This window comes from Gobio gobio (assembly GCF_949357685.1).
Source record: "Gobio gobio genome assembly, chromosome: 7".
Taxonomy (NCBI): domain Eukaryota; kingdom Metazoa; phylum Chordata; class Actinopteri; order Cypriniformes; family Gobionidae; genus Gobio; species Gobio gobio.
This window is the reverse complement of record NC_137103.1, coordinates 42,385,540-42,404,996: the sequence shown is the minus strand read 5'-3', so window position 1 is coordinate 42,404,996 and position 19,457 is coordinate 42,385,540. Positions and strand designations below refer to the sequence as shown.

Genomic DNA, 19,457 nt, shown 5'->3' with positions numbered 1-19,457 from the left:
TACAAATAACCCTCCCTTCTCACTCACTTCACTACCTATTTTCCCTCATGAGTCTTAAACAGTGTGTCCCCGACTTACCCGAGAGGAAATGTTCCCCCCCATAAAACAACAAAGCATCTGAAACCAATCATGAGGGCTCTCAAAAGATGCTTTGTTTATCTTTTGAAGCGACGTGCTGTATGGAATTTACTTGTTGCAGTCTGGTTCTTGGTATTTGTTTTAGCACTTAGTTTGAATAAAAAAACAGGTTTGATTGCACCATGCTCCTCCTGCCCTAGAATTGTGAAGTCATCAAGCCAGAAGGAGTATTAGCTAAGTGCTATTTGTCCTTTGCCGGCTCTGTTGGGATCTAATGCTGCAAAAATTAAGATTTTGCAAGACACAGCCATTTTTAACGCTTACGGTTAACACTTTTTAACACTCAACACTAATACTACTCTATCATCACTTTTACAGCAGTAATCAAGCACTGGATAAAGGTTTCCATAAAAGTGCAAAAATGATGTTGTCTGCAACAACACGAACAGCTTAGACTTTTCCAGGGTGGTGCAAAATTGGAGATTATAAGAATTTGTTCCTTTTAAATTTATGATATTTTAATTGGCTGCATCCCACAGGAAACTGAACTAGAACTAGAGGAAGTGGAAGATACAATAAACAAAAATTCATCAAGGGATTCCATATAAAGAAAGATTTTGCCAAACTGGCTCATAAATGTATTAATTATAAAAGGATATATAAAATTAAGTACAAATATCTGTAGAATTTCTATAGATTCCTTTTCTAGATAAAATGTGCATCTGAATCCAGGAATTGCTTCAATGTTTTGATAATGTTTTTGATGCTTTGGATTTATAAACTTCACCCAAAAAAGTTTCTAGCACTTGTCAGCTGCAGATCTATTGAGATTCTAAGTATGTGAGCTTCTTTCTGAAGGCTTTTTTTTTTCTTCAAAGAAAATCAGCTTTTTAAAAAATATACTTCAATTTAAGTGATTTTAACCCTCTATGGCATGACTTTTTATTTTTTGGGGAAAAAAATATTTCACCCCATTTTTTGGGAGCTTGGGGGTCCCTGATAATATATCCATCATAAAAAGTGTCGCCCCCCCACCCCTGAACCAGATTTGGGTTTGTTGCCTCAGGGCAACACTGTGCCATAAGGGTACTAAAACTCCAAGGTTTTCTACATAGATTTTCAATAGGGAAAACAAGCAATATGTGCATTAGATAAAAATATATTTTGAAAAACATCAAACAATACAAAAACACTACTACTAATTACAACTAACACCTCATGTATTATATTCATACACCAATCAGGCATAACATTATGACTGATGACAGGTGAAGTGAATAACACTGATGATCTCTTCATCACGGCTCCTGTTAGTGGGTGGGATATATTGGGCAGCAAGTGAACATTTTGTCCTCAAAGTTGATGTGTTAGAAGCAGGAAAAATGGGCAAGCGTAAGGATTTGAGCGAGTTTGACAAGGTTCAAATTGTGATGGCTAGACGACTGGGTCAGAGCATCTCCAAAATTGCAGCTCTTGTGGGGTGATCCCGGTCTGCAGTGGTCAGTCTCTATCAAAAGTGTTCCAAGGAAGGAACAGTGGAGAACCGGCCACAGGGTCATGGGCGGCCGAGGCTCATTGAGACCCGTCAGGGTGCCCATGCTGACCCCTGTCCACCGCCCAAAGCACTAACAGTGGCACGTGAGCATCAGAACTGGACCACTGAGCAATGTAAGAAGGTGGCCTGGTCTGATGAATCACATTTTCTTTTACATCACGTGGATGGCTGGGTGCATGTGTGTGGCTAACCTGGGGAACACATGGCACCAGGTGCACAATGGGAAGAAGGTGTGGCGGCCGAGGCAGTGATGCTTTGGGCAATGTTTTGCTGGGAAACCTTGGGTCCTCCATCCATGTGGATTTAACTTTGATATGCACCACCTACCTAAGCATTGTTGCAGTACATGTACACCCTTTCATGGAAACAGTGTTCCCTGGTGGCTGTGGCCTCTTTAACTCTTTCACACTTCCACAAAGCACAAATGCTTCAGGAATGGTTTGAGGAGCACGAGTTTGAGGTGTTGACTTGGCCTCCAAATTGCCCAGATCTCAATCCAATCGAGCGTCTGTGGGATGTGCTGAACAAACAAGTTCGATCCATGGAGGCCCCACCTCACAACTTACAGGACTTAAAGGATCTGCTGCCAACATCTTGGTGCCAGATACCACAGCACACCTTCAGGGGTCTAGTGGAGTCCATGCCTCGATGGCTCAGGGCTGTTTTGGCAGCAAAAGGGGGACCAACACAATATTAGGGAGGCGGTCATAATGTTATGCCTGATCGGTGTTAATAATAAAAAACATAAATGATACTCATAATGCACATTCTTTGAGTTTTCTGAACGTGTAAAAACAAACTTCACAGGAAGACTTGAATGCACCTTATGGTACTAACACTATGATATTGCCTGAACAAAAGTGGTCTAACTGCATAGTGTTGCCCTGAGGCAACAAACAAAAAAACACAGTTTTAGTATATAAATAAAAACAAAATAAATATTTAAACAATCAAACATACTTTGTTACATGCTGATGCACATGCATATATTTTTTTTAATAAATGTATTTCAATTTAAACATGTTAAAAAGTGATATTTATCCAAGCAATTGATGGCACTGTGTCCCATGTGGCTTTGCTTCATGAAAGGACTGCTCCACCCCCAAACAAAAAGTCACACCCACTTCAGCCCCTCATTTCATTGAACAGACATGTCAGGTGATATTATGTATTTAAAAAAAATATTTAAAAAAGTTAAAGGGGCGGTGTGAGGTCCAAAAAGGTGGTTTGTTGCCTGAGGGCAACACTATGCCATAGAGGGTTAAGAGGAGGCAAAATTACAAATTATGAGTTAAAAATTAATTGGCTGTCAAACGAATGCACCAGTAGTTACTTGTAGAATTTCGATTTACATGTCACGCTACTCAGAATTACCTTCAGGTATGAATTGCTGGATGTGAAGGAAGTTCTACCATCTACATCCAGTTTATTAACAGGAAAGTGTTTACGGCAGCCTTGAAGAAGGCAATGGCAAAGAAAGGTGTTGATGGAGAACCCTTTCTCCCAACTGTACCCCTTTCATTAACCTCACAGCTGTGGGAGATCGATATCTCTGCAGATTTTTTTCCCCGCCAAGAGCTTATTTAGATTATGGGATATGATGAGAAAGCCTTTCTTTCCTTTGACAGATTTGGGGGAGCCATCAAGCCAGAAGGATCATCAGCTAAGTGCTATTTGTCCTTGGCAGGCCCTGTTGGGATCTAATACCCCAAGATGAGGAATTTGCCGGACATTTTCATTTTTAACACACAGTCCATAAATATGAATACTATTCTATCATCACTGTTAGCACAGTATACAAATGTTGGATAATGGTTCCCATAAAAGAACTATGAAATAATGATGCTCTGTGCAACACACAAATCAGGCTTAAAACGTTGAAGATTTACCAAGTCATTTGAGCCAAGGACTTAGGAGTTCAGAGACAGGAGGTGAAATACAATCATGATCGCACGACCCTAGTCCGTATACAATGAACTGTCCCTGTAGACTAGCTGTTTTACAAAGCTCTACCAATCCGCTGCTTCATTCAGATACAAATGTGAAACGGCTACTGGAACTCTGCCTATCACAGGGACTCCAGACAGCATTACAGTCTCAATAGGGTGACTCCGTCCATTCATGTTTGTTCTTCTTTTTGCTTTCAGCCCTGCTGTGAGTGGGAAAGTTCTGGCGTTCCTCGGAGGGGGTCGAACTGCAGACTCTCTGCAAAAGTGGAAGTTCAACAGTCCTTTCCAGTCCACACATTTCAGCCAATTCCGCTAGTGTTGATGTGAGAACACATTCAAAGCCGGCCCGGCTTCCTCTGATCTGAGAATATCAACCTCCCCAAGCGTTTCGGGTGAGACTACATCAAGAGGGTTCTGACTAGATGTACAAATGCCACTGTGGTCACACTGGCCTTGATGGACTTCACTGGGTTTCTAAATGTACAGATTACGATGTTCTATTAATTAAGGATGGTCAGCATGTGACATCATAAGGCTCAGTAATTAATCGGCAGGGAGAGGATCTCGTCTTTGATGTGTATTAAATGACAACCGCAGCATATGGTGAGTGGCAAAATGACAAGACCCTGTTCATTAAGATTCTCTTTTGTAAAAGCAATAGTAAAACTTCAGAGACATGCTGAGATCCGGGAGACAGTATGTGGAAGTTACAAATAACAGATGTCCATTTATTGCATCCATGTGCCCAGTGCAAAATCTCTTTTGAATGCCAATGAGGAATACTGATATTCATGCTCCAAATCCATTTTCAAATACAGTAAATATTGTGTATGGTTCTTTTCAAATTTTGGAATTTTTGCATTTCGATTTAAAGCGCCAATTCCCCCAATTAGTGATTCAAGCACCAAAAAGAAAAATGTACTATTAAAATATTCAATATTATGTGTAGAATATACCACAGCACCATTCAAAAGTTTGGGGTCAGTGAGTGTTTTTTTCGGAAAAAAATGAGAAATTATTTTATCAACTTGAAATACAGGCAAGGCATATTTTTGTATATGCATATTTTTAGGAACACATCTACAATATACATGCATATATTTTTATATATAGGCCTATATTCGTTTGCACGTGACTGTTTAAAACCCGTGTTTAGACCCTAAATCTGTTCTGACCCGACCCGCACCCGTATCCGACACAGTAGGATGTTTTTCACCCGTTTCAGCAATATTCGCGGGTCACCCGTCGGCTACCGCACCCGTGCAGGACTCTGCCTCCTCAACTCTGCCGTGACGTGCCGTCATTATGTTAAGCCCGTCCAACGACTGTACACAAGCTGTGATTGGCCTGACCAGAGTTTGGTTTTTCCAGCTCACAGGTCTACCGAGAGTTGCTAGACTACACTCGCGGCAAAATACATTTTCTGCCGCTAGGGTGCGTCTAGATTTCTAGGCTAACGGTTTCATATAAATGCTGTTATTTTGAACTTTCTATTTATCAAAGCATCATGCATATTAAGCGCTATCGTTTTCAACGGTGATAAGAAATGTTTCTTGAGCACCAAATCAGCATATTAGAATGATTTCTGAAGGATCAGGATGACTACTGAAAAAGGCAGTTTTTTTGCCAAAGCAGGAATAAATTACATAATTTTTTTTTTTTTAGCAAAATAAAATGCAGTCACGGTGCGCATAAGACGATTATTTTTAAATATATAAAAAAATAGATCAAAGTTATTATTCAAAGAATTGACCAATATACTGTAATAGTATACAATATACATTTTTGGGGTGCTGTGACTGACACAAGAACCCATCAAGTTTGTGCACAGTTACTTCACTGTGTAAGTGTAGAAGACTTCTTTTCTTTTCGGGTGAACTATTCCTACTTCCAAACCTCCATTCATTTAACAATTCTCTTTTCAAAACAGTTAAAGCAGTCTGGTGAAGAAGGATCATCATTATACCTCATCAGCCTGCAGATGCTGCTCCTGTAGCTGAGACGTTGGCTAGCCGCTGCCACACTGGGAGGGATGGGCGGCCTGGAGGGGAAGTAGAACAGCACAACCACGAATAGTGCTGCGATCATCCCAAACTCTGCAAGTTCACAAAAACACACAACATTTATCATGTGGTCACAGTGTTAACATCAAATCTCAAAAAGATTTTACGGATTCAGACTTAATCTATCTCTGTTAATTAGAAAAAGAGCTTAACGCGTCTGGCATTTCAGTGCAATTTTCAGATACTAAATTCAAATTAATGAGAGAGAGAGAGAGAGAGAGAGAGAGAGAGAGAGAGAGAGAGAGAGAGAGAGAGAGAGAGAGAGAGAGAGAGAGAGAGAGAGAGAGAGAGAGAGAGAGAGAGAGAGAGAGAGAGAGAGAGAGTAGCATCCAAACCAACATCATTAACGGTCATTAGATGGCTCACATTAATCTAGAGTTAACCATGAGTCTAGCAGATTTATTACAATCCTGTAGAGGGAGGAAATGCACAATGAAACAACTGATCAGCTCATTAACCCTAGTCCACGAAAAGCTCCTGCTTTCAAACGAGCTCATCCAGTGCTGGAATTTGTGATGGTGCGACCAAGTTCATTATTTAGCACTGCTATAGCCAAGAACAAACAAACAAGCAAAACCAAAAAAAAACCTGTTGGCACACAGCATCTCAAAACCGGATGCACTGACTCTGCCAGCACAGGTTTCAGGTGCAGTTCCTAAATTTTGTGTCCTCCTGGGCGCTGTCCAGAAGATAAAATAAGTGCAGTTTCATGTTTCTAGTTAATTTCTACAATATTGTTTCTATAAATCTGTCCATTCCCTCATAAAATACAGATTTAGTAAGCAAATTTTATATCAATGGTATATAATTAGATATACCACTACTGTTCAAAAGTTTCGGGGCAGAAAGACTTTTTCTGAAAGAAATTACTTTTACTCAGCAAGGACACATTAATTTGATCAAGAGTGACAGTAAAGACATTTATAATGTTACAAAAGATTTCCATTTCAAATAAATGTTATACTATACTACACTACAGTATACTAAAACGGTTTTGTCTTTTAACACAAAAATCCATAACTTTATGCCAGCATGGGCTGAAGATGATTTAATTTGGTGAAAATCGGTCTAACAGGCTAGGAGGAGTTTGAAAAAGTAGGTTTTTAGACAGGAGGTTTGGCAGATTATGGCTAAATTGGTATCTATGTTCTCGGCATGACCCAAGGAATCTATTAAGATCAATTTCAAACCAGTTTGGTCTGATCCAGTTTATAGGGTGCGTCTCAATCAGCTCCCTAGCTCAGTAGTCAGGGCACTGATCAGGGATTCGGCCCTTTTAACAATCGCAGAATCTTTCAGTGAACTAAAACGTTTGCTCCCTAAAAAGTTTGCTCACTGCAAAACCCAGGGAGCATCGATGCTCACAATGTTCCCTTAACGGAAGTTCTAAAGCGTAAAACTTAAATCACGTGAGCCAACTCTACACATAACAACCGATAACGGCACACAATATATGTTTTTAGAAAATAGAAACCATTATTTTATTATATTTCAGCATAAACATACATTTTTAAACAGGTAATGAACACAATCTAGCTTACAATTATAATTTATTTATGGCTGAAATATTGCACCTTTATAATTTATTTATGGCTGAAATATTGCACATTTATAATTTATTTATGGCTGAAATATTGCACATATATGTAACTTATTATAATGTACTTTAACATTACAAGTAATGTCAGAAAGATATCAGCTAATGATGTTGTACAATGAGGACGTTGTCATGTCGCCGGAAATGGAGTCATCCGTGTCCCAATGTGTAGTGAGCAGTGTCCTTTGCTATCCTTACCAGTGCCCGATTTCGTGCACACGATATACTGAATCATGAGCTCGGGAGCTAGGGAAATGTTTAAGACATGCACCCATAGCCTCACATCCATTTTGACATGCTCTTTGTCAATTTAGTTTGCATGTTATTTAGGAACGTTTGACTAATCAACTTTTTGCTGGTATGGTCTGAAGATGATCTGTTTCAATTTTCGTGTTCGAAAAAGTAGTTATTCTGGAAAATTCCAAACGGCGTAAACATTTTCATGACAGAAAATAAGGTTATAGGGTGAAATTGAATTTGAACCAAGGTTTAAGAGAAACAATTAGCTAGAATTATGTTTCTAGCCCTTACAATTCAAAATGTATTGTGTATGAGTCAATTCAAAATGTATGAGTGCGAATTTGGACAGATGGTGGCGCTAGAGGGATTTTTGGATAGCAACTCCAAAATTGCTGTGTGCCAAATTTCACGACTTTTTACACAACGGTTCTATGAGCTGCCATAGATTTCAGGAGTGGAAGAAGAAAAATATGAACATTAACTCGGTGCTGGACCCCTAATGAGCAGATCAGCATATTAGAATGATTTCTGATGGATCGTGAGACACTGAAGACTGGAGTAATGATGCTGATAATTCAGCTTTGGTTTTACAGGAATAAATCAAACTTCTAAATATATTACAATCATTTTAAATTCTAATAATATTATTTCACAATATTACTGTTTTTGCTTTTAAAAATCTTGTTTTTGATTTAAAAAATCTTAACAACCCCAAACTTTTGAATGGTTTTATAGTTAATTTAGGTGTTTCAACTAAACTCAACTTATTGTTATATGAATAAACCATGTGGTATTGCCTATTTTTGGATAACCTAGTGAATTAGATACTTTAAAAATTAAAGGGACTTCATCTCATTTTATTATTTTCTCTTCCCATTAGTGTCCATTAGAACTTAATGGACACTAATAAAAAGATGAATAAGTCTCAGTGAAAAGAGCGTACATGGGTATCCTTCAATCCGGTTTATAAAGGGGTTTATAAAGGGTATAGCAAAATATCTACCAGTTGACAGATTTATACAATCCTTCTTTAAAGACTTGGACCTGGTTTTATTAGACTGGACAGATCACTGCCTCTCTTCATTTTTTTCCTTTTTCTTCAAGGAGTGTGTCAAAATCCAGTGCATGTGGCTGCATCCTGATGCCCAATGTTGCAGTAAGTGTTGCAATGACCTCTAAACTGCCAGCAAATCAATGTCTTTTCTGTGTACGAAAGTAAAGGCAACATCTTTCAACTTATAAAGAGGCAGCATATCAATCTATTATTGGCAAGATTTCTCTCTTACACTCTCTCCCGCTCTCTTCTAAATGTTTTAATTTTCTGAATCAGTTAAGCAGAACAATGCGAGGCAATCTTTATAGTGAGGTAAACGCAAACTACGTTAAGACGTTTGATTGTGGTATTTGGAGAGCCACCATGGATGGCTTTCTTGTGATTGCTTTTCTGTATGGCAAAAGCTTCAAATAATTTAATATTGATTCAGAATAAATGCCGTTGCTGGACTGTCAGCTGACAACGTCGTACCTGCGTAAAGAACAAACTGTATCCTGTCTCCTATGTGGTTTTGGTTCCAGTTGATGGTGCTTGTGCTTCCCCATTTCTCAGTATCATTGGGCGCAGGGACAGCTAATGGACCAATCAGAAAGGAGCCGGCTGACCCCAGGTAGCCAATAAGTGATGCAATAGCGGTGGCTGTAGCCCTCTGATCAGGAGCAAACCAAGTAGTAGACAGGAGAGGACCGGCACTCATAATGGTAGGACCAGCTAAACCATTTAAAAGTTGACCTCCGTGAATCAACCTGTAGATTTGAAAAAAAAAAAAAGGAAAGACACCATGAGTACAATATATTTTTTTCATTTAAAAAAAAAAAAATGTGGATGTGCTTCTTCCTGTAAAAGTCACAATCACAATGCTATATTGCACAATCACGATGCTATATTGCACAATGCTGGCTTTCCAGGGCATTGCTATGAGTTAAGTGATCTGAGAGTTTTTAGGATGTTGCCATGCGGTAGCCAGGGTTGCTTACTGGCTCAAGTCAAAAAAGGCCCCTCAAGTATCGATGATATTTTTATTTCTATACACTTCGTTTCCTTGCTCAACACAATGCAAGTCAGACAAATGTCTGAGAAAACACATAACTATTAACCATTTACATTAAAAACCGGTAACACATGCAATCACCTGAATTTTGTTGGTTTCTAAACACAAATTGCTGCGCCCCTCCATATCTAACAGAGTTGAGGTTTGATAGCAGGGGAAACAAAAGAGCTTTATCTGTGAGACAGGATGACTGAGTCCCAGCGGGGAGACTTGTGATAGCCTAACTGCCTGAGTAAACGCTGCAGTGCTTGTCCCCAGAATAGATCTCCAGCACTGTCGAAGATAGAGTGGCTGAAACACTTTTCCATTTTCTACAGCCCAGATGCACACAAAACCAGACCGAAATGATCTCCTACCTTCATTGTAATCACTGTCATAAAGATCAAGAGGTTTCTTGTTTCGGGTTTTCTTATTTCTTTTCTAGCAATTGTCACAAACTGAACAAAATGTTTAAAGGTCTATTCTTGTGTTCATGACAATGTGAAGTTCTTCACTTTGGCTTGAAAGAGTGTCTGAGGGATGGTAAAAAACCTCTGAAGATGTACAAGATGTAAGTGATTAAAGGGTTAGTTCACCCCAAAATGAAAATTCTGTCATTAATTACTTACCCTCATGTCGTTCGACACCCGTAAGACCTCCGGAACACAAAGGAAGATATTTTAGTTGAAATCCGATCGCTCAGAAAGGCCTCCATTGGCACAATCCACGGTACACTCTCAAGACCCATAAAAGGTACTAAAGACGTCGTTACAAAGTCCATCTCACTACAGTGGTTCTACAATAACTTTATAAAGCGACGAGAATAGTTTTTGTGCGCAAAAAAAACCTAAATAACGACTTATATAGTGATGACCGATTTCAAAATAATGCATCATGAATCTTCGAAGCGTTATGAATCAGCGAGTCGATTCATGATTCGGATCGCGTGTCAAACTGCCAAACTGCTGAAATACATGACTTTGGCAATTCAAACCGCTGAATCGACTCAATGATTCATAACGCCTAGAAGTTTCATGATGCCTTGTTTTGAAATCAGTCATCATGATATTAGTCGTTATTTAGGGTTTTTTTGCGCACAAAAACTATTCTAGTCACTTTATAAAGTTATTGTAGAACCACTGTAATGAGATGGACTTTGTAACGACGCCTTTAGTACCTTTTATGGGTCTTGAGAGTGTAAAGTGCATTGTGCCAATGGAGGCCTTTCTGAGCAATAGGATTTCAACTAAAATATCTTCATTTGTGTTCCGAAGATGAACGGAGGTCTTACGGGTGTCGAACGACATGAGGGTAAGTAATTAATGACAGAATTTTCATTTTTGGGTGAACTAACCCTTTAATGATTTAAAACCAGCTCACAGGTGCATTTGGTTTGGTCAGCAGACTCACCACACATCATACACAACATTTAAACAGCCCTTTATAGGCTCTTGAACCTTACAGTCGGCAGAAGATTTTGGTTTAAACCAAGTCATTGATCATGCAATGCTCTCCTCAATCCCCAATCAAATATTGTGTGAAAGCTCCCTCAACTTTTCCAGCCTGTCAGCCTGACATCTGATTCTGCAGAAGGTTTATGCATTCCTATAGCACGTTTTTTTGACTGACATTAGCCCCTGTGACACTATATTCATGCTAACGTCTGTGTGTTCTTCCCTGCAATGAAATGGTCTACATTTGCATTGATTGCAATCATTGTGATACCTCTCACGTAGCTCATAATTGGATCATAGATTACTCTAAATCCTACACCTAGAGCCGATCATTATTATGACTTTACGTTAGTCAATTACGGTTGGAAACAATGAAAATTGACAATTCTGATACGAAGAATGACTAGAGATAATGCATACTATATCAAGGCCAATGAATTCCAGTCTGAATTGATTCCGTTAGCCTACTTTAATTAAGTAATAAAGCTTAAGAAGCTGTACTATATAGTGACTGTGATTCAAATAAAAGCCACGTGCCTTCAACCCCTTCAGCCATAGCTTTTGTTAGGATAGAAACATAACTAACCTTATCAGCCTATAGAGGAGAGGAACAAATTATATTGTTGTGTAAAGGCTATGTATCCAATCAAATTCTACAGTATTTTGGTGCGAACAGAGCTGTCACTTGGTAGCGACAATTCAAGTTCACCTAAATTCAAATGAAAAAATTCTCAAAATTCTGACTTCAGACATGTGCACCTCTTTGTGAATGTTAGGGTATTTAAATGATTTAGCTCATATTCAAAGAATCATAATTTCTATTTATTGTCCATTGAATTATGCGATCCGGTAAGCGTATTAGTTTCCAGTGCTGTCTCCCTGCGTTTTCACTTCCCTGATCGCTGTTATGATTCTCAGAAGATCATTCGCTGCATTTCACTCATATAACCTGCCCTGTAACTTACAGATAACGAATTTTCTCTACATTTCCGCGTACTGTTCCGTACAAACTAACCCAGAGAAACACACGAATGCTTTCTTAAAATGAAAATTAAACATGAAGCAAATAAACAGATGATTATGACAGCATATGATTTGTATTTGATTTGGGCTATTTTTAATTGAATAAAGGTATGTTTACAAGAGAAATGCTAAGCAGGTGCAGCCTCATCATATAACCAAAATCCACATTAGATCACAATTGGAAGTTATTACAAGCAATCAATGGTGGTTTACAGTGCGTTTTGAGTAAAAACGTAGTATTTTATATCATAAATTGTCATGTGTAGCTTCTTGCTGATTGTAGCTATAATTCACCTGTTACCCAGAAATTATTATATTTCATGAAAAAAATGTTTTGCTTTGTTTTCTAGAAAGCTTTTGGAGGGTATTTATATCGGGATCAAAGTAATGTGAATGGGCAAGCCTGAAAATGCCAGAGTAAAGTAAGCCACAACTTGCCTTTGACAATGATTTTGTCTAGAGAAACGATGACAAAAACATCAAAGTAAATGTCAAAATCAAAGTAATGTCAATATGTAAGCTTTTCCATATTCCAAGCTAGCTTGCTGCAATGGGGACGTCAAGTGCACACGAGTTGTGGCTTGTGAAGCTTCAGAAAAATTTATTTAGGAGGATTGGATTGTTGAATTTTAAAATCAGTAGTGGTTGAGGCAACACAAATAACATTGTAACAAGCTATTTTATGGATGGTAACTGTAATATTATTACTGAAATCTTATTAGTAATTAGTTGCACTACTAGTTACTGTAAAAAGTAATATTACTGTAATGCATTATATCATGCCACATCAATTTGGCAAATTGTTCTTGGGAGTTCATGATAATGTTAAAACATTTTAATGTGATTATGATATAAGGCCAGTTGTGTTGACATTTGTATGATTAACAATTTTTATATCAGGTTTCATCACCGCATGATGTCCTGAAGCAAAACTTGCTGAGAATCAGATATCCTATGCTATATTTCTTCTGACGACAAACCCCTAAACCTTGAATATGAATCAAAGTAAGAAATGAAAAGGGAGAAATGAATCTCACGCTCAGAGAAATTTAAGGGAAGCGGAGGAGTGGTAATTTAGCCTTAGATGATTCTGATCTGGCACGAACAATGTACGAGAGGATTCTCTGCTCTCTGCAATGAAACTGCTGGGCAAACAGGATTCAAATGCAAAATTTAACAACCTCCATGAAAGTGACTGAATAACATGTTTTATAAATGGGCTGCTTTATACTGACAAAAACAATACTGGTACTGCCAACATTTCAAGTCATACTAAACTAAACTAAACTAAACTAAGAGTCAAATCCAGAATAAAAAAGGGGTCAGGGAGAATTTAAAACACAATGCCAGCCTGAAAATCATAGCCAATGAAGACATGACAATCATATCCTTCATTCAATCTACAGAGGGAAAAAGTAATAGTATTCAGACTGCCTGAAATTTCAGTTTGGCTTGCAGGGAACACTGTGGCTCAAAACGCACAACGGCCTTTAATCTGTGTGTGCCTCCTATTGGAAAACATCTGCTGCGATCACAATCACTGTTGATTTAAGAAACAATAATTGGCATTTGTAATCAGATGCCATTGTAAAAAAATGTTTTTTACTGCCGCTACTTTCTGACATGATTGAATCTCAGCACATAGTCATTCTGAGATCCAACCAAAGCTTCTAAATAAAGATTTAGGTTAATATAAGTAACTGAAAAATCTGAGAAATCCATGAATGGGCCTGATTAAAGAAACTATTTAAATGTCTGGGTAAACTATGTCATTATTTACTATTCTTCATGTCGTTACAAACACACATGCTGTTATTTATTCTCCATAGAACACAAAAAGATATATTGTTTTGAAAGCTATATTTAGAAGAATCAAAGCTCTTTGGCATACAACCACTGTTCATATAGTTATCACATCAGTCAATCAAAGTCTGTCCAAAAAGGACAAAAAAACACAATGAAAGCAGCATAAAAGTGGTCCATGTGACACATGGCTTCTGAAGCCATAAGATAACTTTGTTGGAGGACAAACTGATTAACATTAGTACTGTAAATACTGTATTCACAAGAGCTTCAAGGCTCTTCAAAATTGCTTTGTGTTACACATTATAATAATAATAACAAAATTTCTTCTATTTGATAAAAGACATGCTTCCATTACTGGCCTATATTCCATCTAAACTAAGATGACTGATATCTGATGGTGTCCAATTTACCCTTAAACCGTGAACTCTTAAACACAGCAGCACATTCAGATCAGAACGACTCTTTCTAGTGTGGCATATCAATGATTACCATCAGTCACATGCTGGATCACTTGATATGCAAGTTGGTCATTACATTTTAGTGAGGACCTTTTTACAGTTTATTAATGCAAGTGCTGACACCTAGTGGTAGCTCAATTCACAGCTGAAGTCACCAGGTCATGATGCATGACGTGTATGGCCTTCTTCTTCCGAACACCTTTTAGGTGTCTGTGACCTGAGCTAAACCAAGTAGCACTCCATAATCCCAAGTTTTATAGTTGCAAGTTGCAACACGCATATCTATTGACTCAGGCAGTGTGAAACTTTCAAAAGATGGGGCTCTATTGACAGATTGGAATTTGTTGCACACGTGTAAACACAAAAATCCGCACAAGATCTGATGATTTTTTCGAATCCATTCTGTGCCAATTTCAAATGTGGTTTTAAATCCGATACATATCCGATATCATCTGACCTACGTCTTAACACGTATATCCGATTCCCCTTGGAATTCCAAGCCACCACAAAGTGAGGACAACACATTTGCCAACAAAGATAGCTTTTTAATGTCATATTTTGATGCAGACTTGCACTAAAACACAGCTTTTTGTATTGAGAAACAGAAATGAGAACACAGAAACAGGAGCATAGAAACTGGTTTTCAACCTCTGCCCTGTGAATTGTATAAATGAAACCGCTTCGCTACTAAAAATAAAGCTTATTACTAACAGAATCATTTTTGGGCAGTGATTAATATAAACACAGATATTGCATACCAGTCATGTCTAAAGTGAATGTAAACATGCGGGACAAAAAAAATGGATATGGTCAAAAGATCAGGTCTGTGCATAAAGACTGGCAGTGTAAACGCAGAAGTCATAAGCGATCCCCACTAGTATTTTTGCAACTAATGTACTTTTACTGTTTTACTATTAGCACCTGCTAATCTCAGTAAAACCTACACTGCTGTCAAAAGATTTTGATCTGTAAGATTTTTTTTATGTTTTTAGAGGAAGTCTCTTATGCTCACCAAGGCTGCATTTATTTTATTAAAAATACAAAAAAAAACTTGTAATAGAAAGTTTTTACATTTTAATATTTCACTATTTGAATATATTTTAGAACATAATTTATTCCGGTGATGCAACATTTATGATTATTATCAATGTTGAAAACAGTTGTGTAAAAATTTTTTTTAGGATTCTTTGATGAATAGAAAGTTCAAAAGAACAGTATTTATCTGAAATAGAAAGCTTTTACAACAATGTACTACCGACCATTCAAAAGTTTTGGGTCAGTAAGATTTTTTGTTTTTTTGGGAAAGAACAATACATTTATTCAGCAAGGATGCATTAAATTGATCAAAAGTGATAGTAAAGACATGTATAATGTTAAAAAAGATTAATATATTTAAAATAAATGCTGTTCTTTTGAACTTTCTATTCATCAAAGAATCCTGAAAAAAGTTTTTACACAACTGTTTTCAACATTGATAATAATCATAAATGTTTCTTGATCAGCAAATAATCACATTAGAATGATTTCTGAAGGATCATGTGACACTGAAGACTGGAGTGATGACGCTGAAAATTCAGCTTTGCATCACAGAAATAAATGACATTTTAAAATGTATTCAAATAGAAAACACTTATTTTACAATAGTGTTGTTTTTTTTGTTTGTTTTTTTAATAAAATAAATGCAGCCTTGGTGAGCATAAGAGACTTCTTCTAAAAACATTAAAAAATCTTACAGATCAAAAACTTTTGAACAGCAGTGTCCATGTGATTGATCATTATTTTTACACAGGGAGAAGACAGTCAATTTAATAATGTTTCCTGGTGGTGTAAATGTGTTTAAACAATACATCATTAGCTATACTGGGCTCATAAAATCTAAAACATATGACAGAGTTGAGTCACTTTGTATGAATCAATAGACTCGACAGATTAAGTGCCCTCGTGTTGAAATCAGCCATTACATTAACAGTCACTTCAGGCAATAGCTGCTTGCAATGTATCTTTGTGTTTAAATGTGCTTGTGATGGAATATATAAATATATAAAACAATCAACATGACCTCTGCTTTCGCTCTCATGTAAACGTCCTAAAAAGCTTTTCCTGTTATATCAAGCAAATGCACAATTTTTAGATTATATAACTGAGAAGGTCAATGTGTCACTGTCTGTTCCAGTATTGAAGGAGCTGTGAAACTAAGCTACATAGCCTTATTTCATCCAAATAACTAATAAGCAAAAATAATGTATTGTAATGATATGTTGAAAAAGAAAGCTATTAAAAAAAATGCCCTAATGGTGGTGATGTACTTGTTTGGAAATTGGTGCTTCTAACTACATACATTTATCCAATAATGGCTTAATAAAGATGGGAAATAACAGATACATTCAGATACAGATAAGAGTGTCAATCTGCATGAATTCTAGTGTATTTTCAGCAGCCCACAACCAGACCCAAGTTCTCTAAATTCAACGAACAAACAATATTATATTCCTCAATAATGAAATATAATTTAAGCTCATAGATGTCTTATAATGTAGTTTTATACTATCATTTTTTTTTTTAAAGGGGTGGTAAAACACATTCTTTTGAAGGCTTGATTGTGTTTGTGGGGTGCATTGTAACATGTGTTCATGCTTCGTTTAAAAAAAAAAAATTGCATTATTTTTCATATATTTGACCTTTATTCTACACTGCTCTGTCCCACCTTGTAAAACGGTCTGATGCTTTCCGGGTTGTATGAAGCCAGTCCCTCAAAAATACGCGATGGGCTCAGATTGGTTAACTGGCCCAGTGTGTTCTGATTCGCTAACCGCAGTGCACGTTTATCGGAAACACCACGCCCCTTACCTGGAGGCTGTGCTTTGGTCAGTATTAGAAACAATGGTGTCAAAACCATACCAATCTGAGCCCGAATCAGACCCAGAACATTTTAGTGAAGATGATCGAGCAGAACCTGTTCATTCCTCAAGAGTAAAGACTGCGGATCTATAGTGATCGCTACTGAATGGCACTGTTACTTTTGTATTTTTAGAACGATTATAGCCAAATATCTGTCGCAAGAACTATTAACCCAAAACGAACACCAAGCACTGGCTTTACTAGTAAGTTAGCCAAATCACACACAGAACCATGTTTAGCATGCCTGTAGATAAACAATACATAAAAGCTCTAATCAAAGAATCATTTACACTAATGCCAAGTTCGCTTTTGAGATTTTAACGTTAGTGTTTGTAACGTTAGGTGTTCGTCGGATAACGTTAAGTATGAATGAGCATTTAACAGACTGGTTTGCAGAACAGTGTTGTCATCTGTTTACTTCCTTGCTACAACGTACAATGTATTACAGGAAAATACATCGATGAAAAATAAATCAGACTTACAGGTTGTGGCCCGTAAACAGCTTCTGTTTGTAAATCCAGCTTTCAGGACAAGCCGTTGTGCATATCCTGTATTGAACTCGCGAAGTTTGTGGAAGTTTTCCTCCGTGACATGTGCTGCGGGAGCCCCACACGCGCCTGTTCCCCTCCGTCTCAAACACACATGTGCATAACATGCTGTATGTTAAACGCTCTGCAACGCACCCCCGTCCCTATGAAGGCTGAACAAAGCAAGTACCCCAGACCTGCAATACTGATGAAAATAACAGCGTTTCGTCGGCATTGCGGCAACAACACTACAGCCTAACTATACCACAACAGCGCCGCGATACAAAATGGCCTCGCCCCCCATATTTAATATTCTCGGAGGAGGGGTTTATGTAAATATTGAGCCTGGTGATGTCACCAACCCTGGAGGAATGTGTCTAGTCGCCTACTGGCCATTTGCTGTAGTCCTTAGAAATTGATTTCTTTAAAAGCAAATATCTCACTTTGCTTTAAACTTTGAACTTTGTAACTTTGCAGATGGTGTTTATGCTCAAGCAGCAACATTACATGCTAGCTAAATTTAGAATAGTGAAATCGTGGTTTACCACCCCTTTAAATAGCTGTTCTAACGAAGTTACATGCACCCAATGTCATTTAAATAACTTTGCTTAAATGTTCATTGGAGTGCAGTTAGAGCTTTGTCAAAACTAATAATAATAAAAAAGGTTTGTTTCCTTTTCTCGCAAGTGCAATGAGAAGATTGCTATAGTTATTTCTTTATGTGCTGATGTTAGCCATGTGTGAATGAAAAAGCTTAAAGAGATAAGGAGGAGCGAGAGAAAATGGAAAGAGGACACAAAGCACAGTAGAGGACAGGAACATTCAATTTTACAGGTAAAAGAATCCTAATCTAAAGCAAACAGAGCATAGTCGTGTTCCACCACTATGTATTTAAACAAATGAAAAGGTCACATCTTTAAAGTGGTACAACCATGCAGCAGTACTCTGTACTTTTGCCAATGGCTAACACACTTTCACTTATCATGTGTTACAGCGAATTTCAAGTCAGCATTAATATTGTAGGAAAAAACATTTGACTTTGTTTATCATTAAATTGTATTATTTATATATTGGCCACCCTGCTCTGTAGATAGCAATATTGAACACTGAAAAAAATCGGTTGACAACATCATCTAATCACACAAATACAGCTAAATCACAAAAAACATAATATTATACAATAAAATATTTGGTATTCAAGGCATGAAACCTAGCTTATCAGCACTATTACTTTGGATGCACTAATTTAGACCTTAAACAGTCAAATACATAAAAGTACAAATGACCAATCAAATATGCCACCAACCTCTTCATTAGGAAAGACAGGACAACATTGCTACAGCATTAAATATTACAGCGTCAACATTTTCTAAAGGGCCTTTAAAGTCGAGATGTAATGGAAATAGTGACAGATCATTTCTTCCATATTGAGATTTACATCCGAGTGAAATGTGGGGCGGGAATTGCTTTCATCCATCGGTTGTTGACTTGGATGGAGGCATATCTTGAGGTCAATTATAAGAAAGGTTTAAATAATCAGACTGAAGGCCCGGTTTCACAGACAGGGCTTAGATTAAGCCAGGATTAGGCCTTAGTTAGGAGATTTAAATGAGTAGTTCACTTCAGAATTAAAACTTCCTGATAATTTACTCGCTCTCCACGTCATCCATGAATGTCTGTCATTCTTCAGTCAAAAATAAATTAAGGTTTTTGAGGAAAACATTT

General features: G+C 37.4%; 1 protein-coding gene across 1 annotated transcript in view; it reads right to left on the bottom strand.

The window, feature by feature from the left end:
- slc49a4 (solute carrier family 49 member 4) overlaps positions 1-19,457 on the bottom strand; it is a 62,685-nt gene that overhangs the window by 36,521 nt on the left and 6,707 nt on the right. Inside the window, exons 3-4 of the mRNA XM_079821989.1 lie at positions 9,008-9,282; positions 5,549-5,678 (exon numbers count right to left, since the gene is read on the bottom strand). Coding sequence (XP_079678115.1) covers positions 5,549-5,678; positions 9,008-9,282 — 405 coding nt within the window. The remainder of the gene's footprint in view (positions 1-5,548; positions 5,679-9,007; positions 9,283-19,457) is intronic.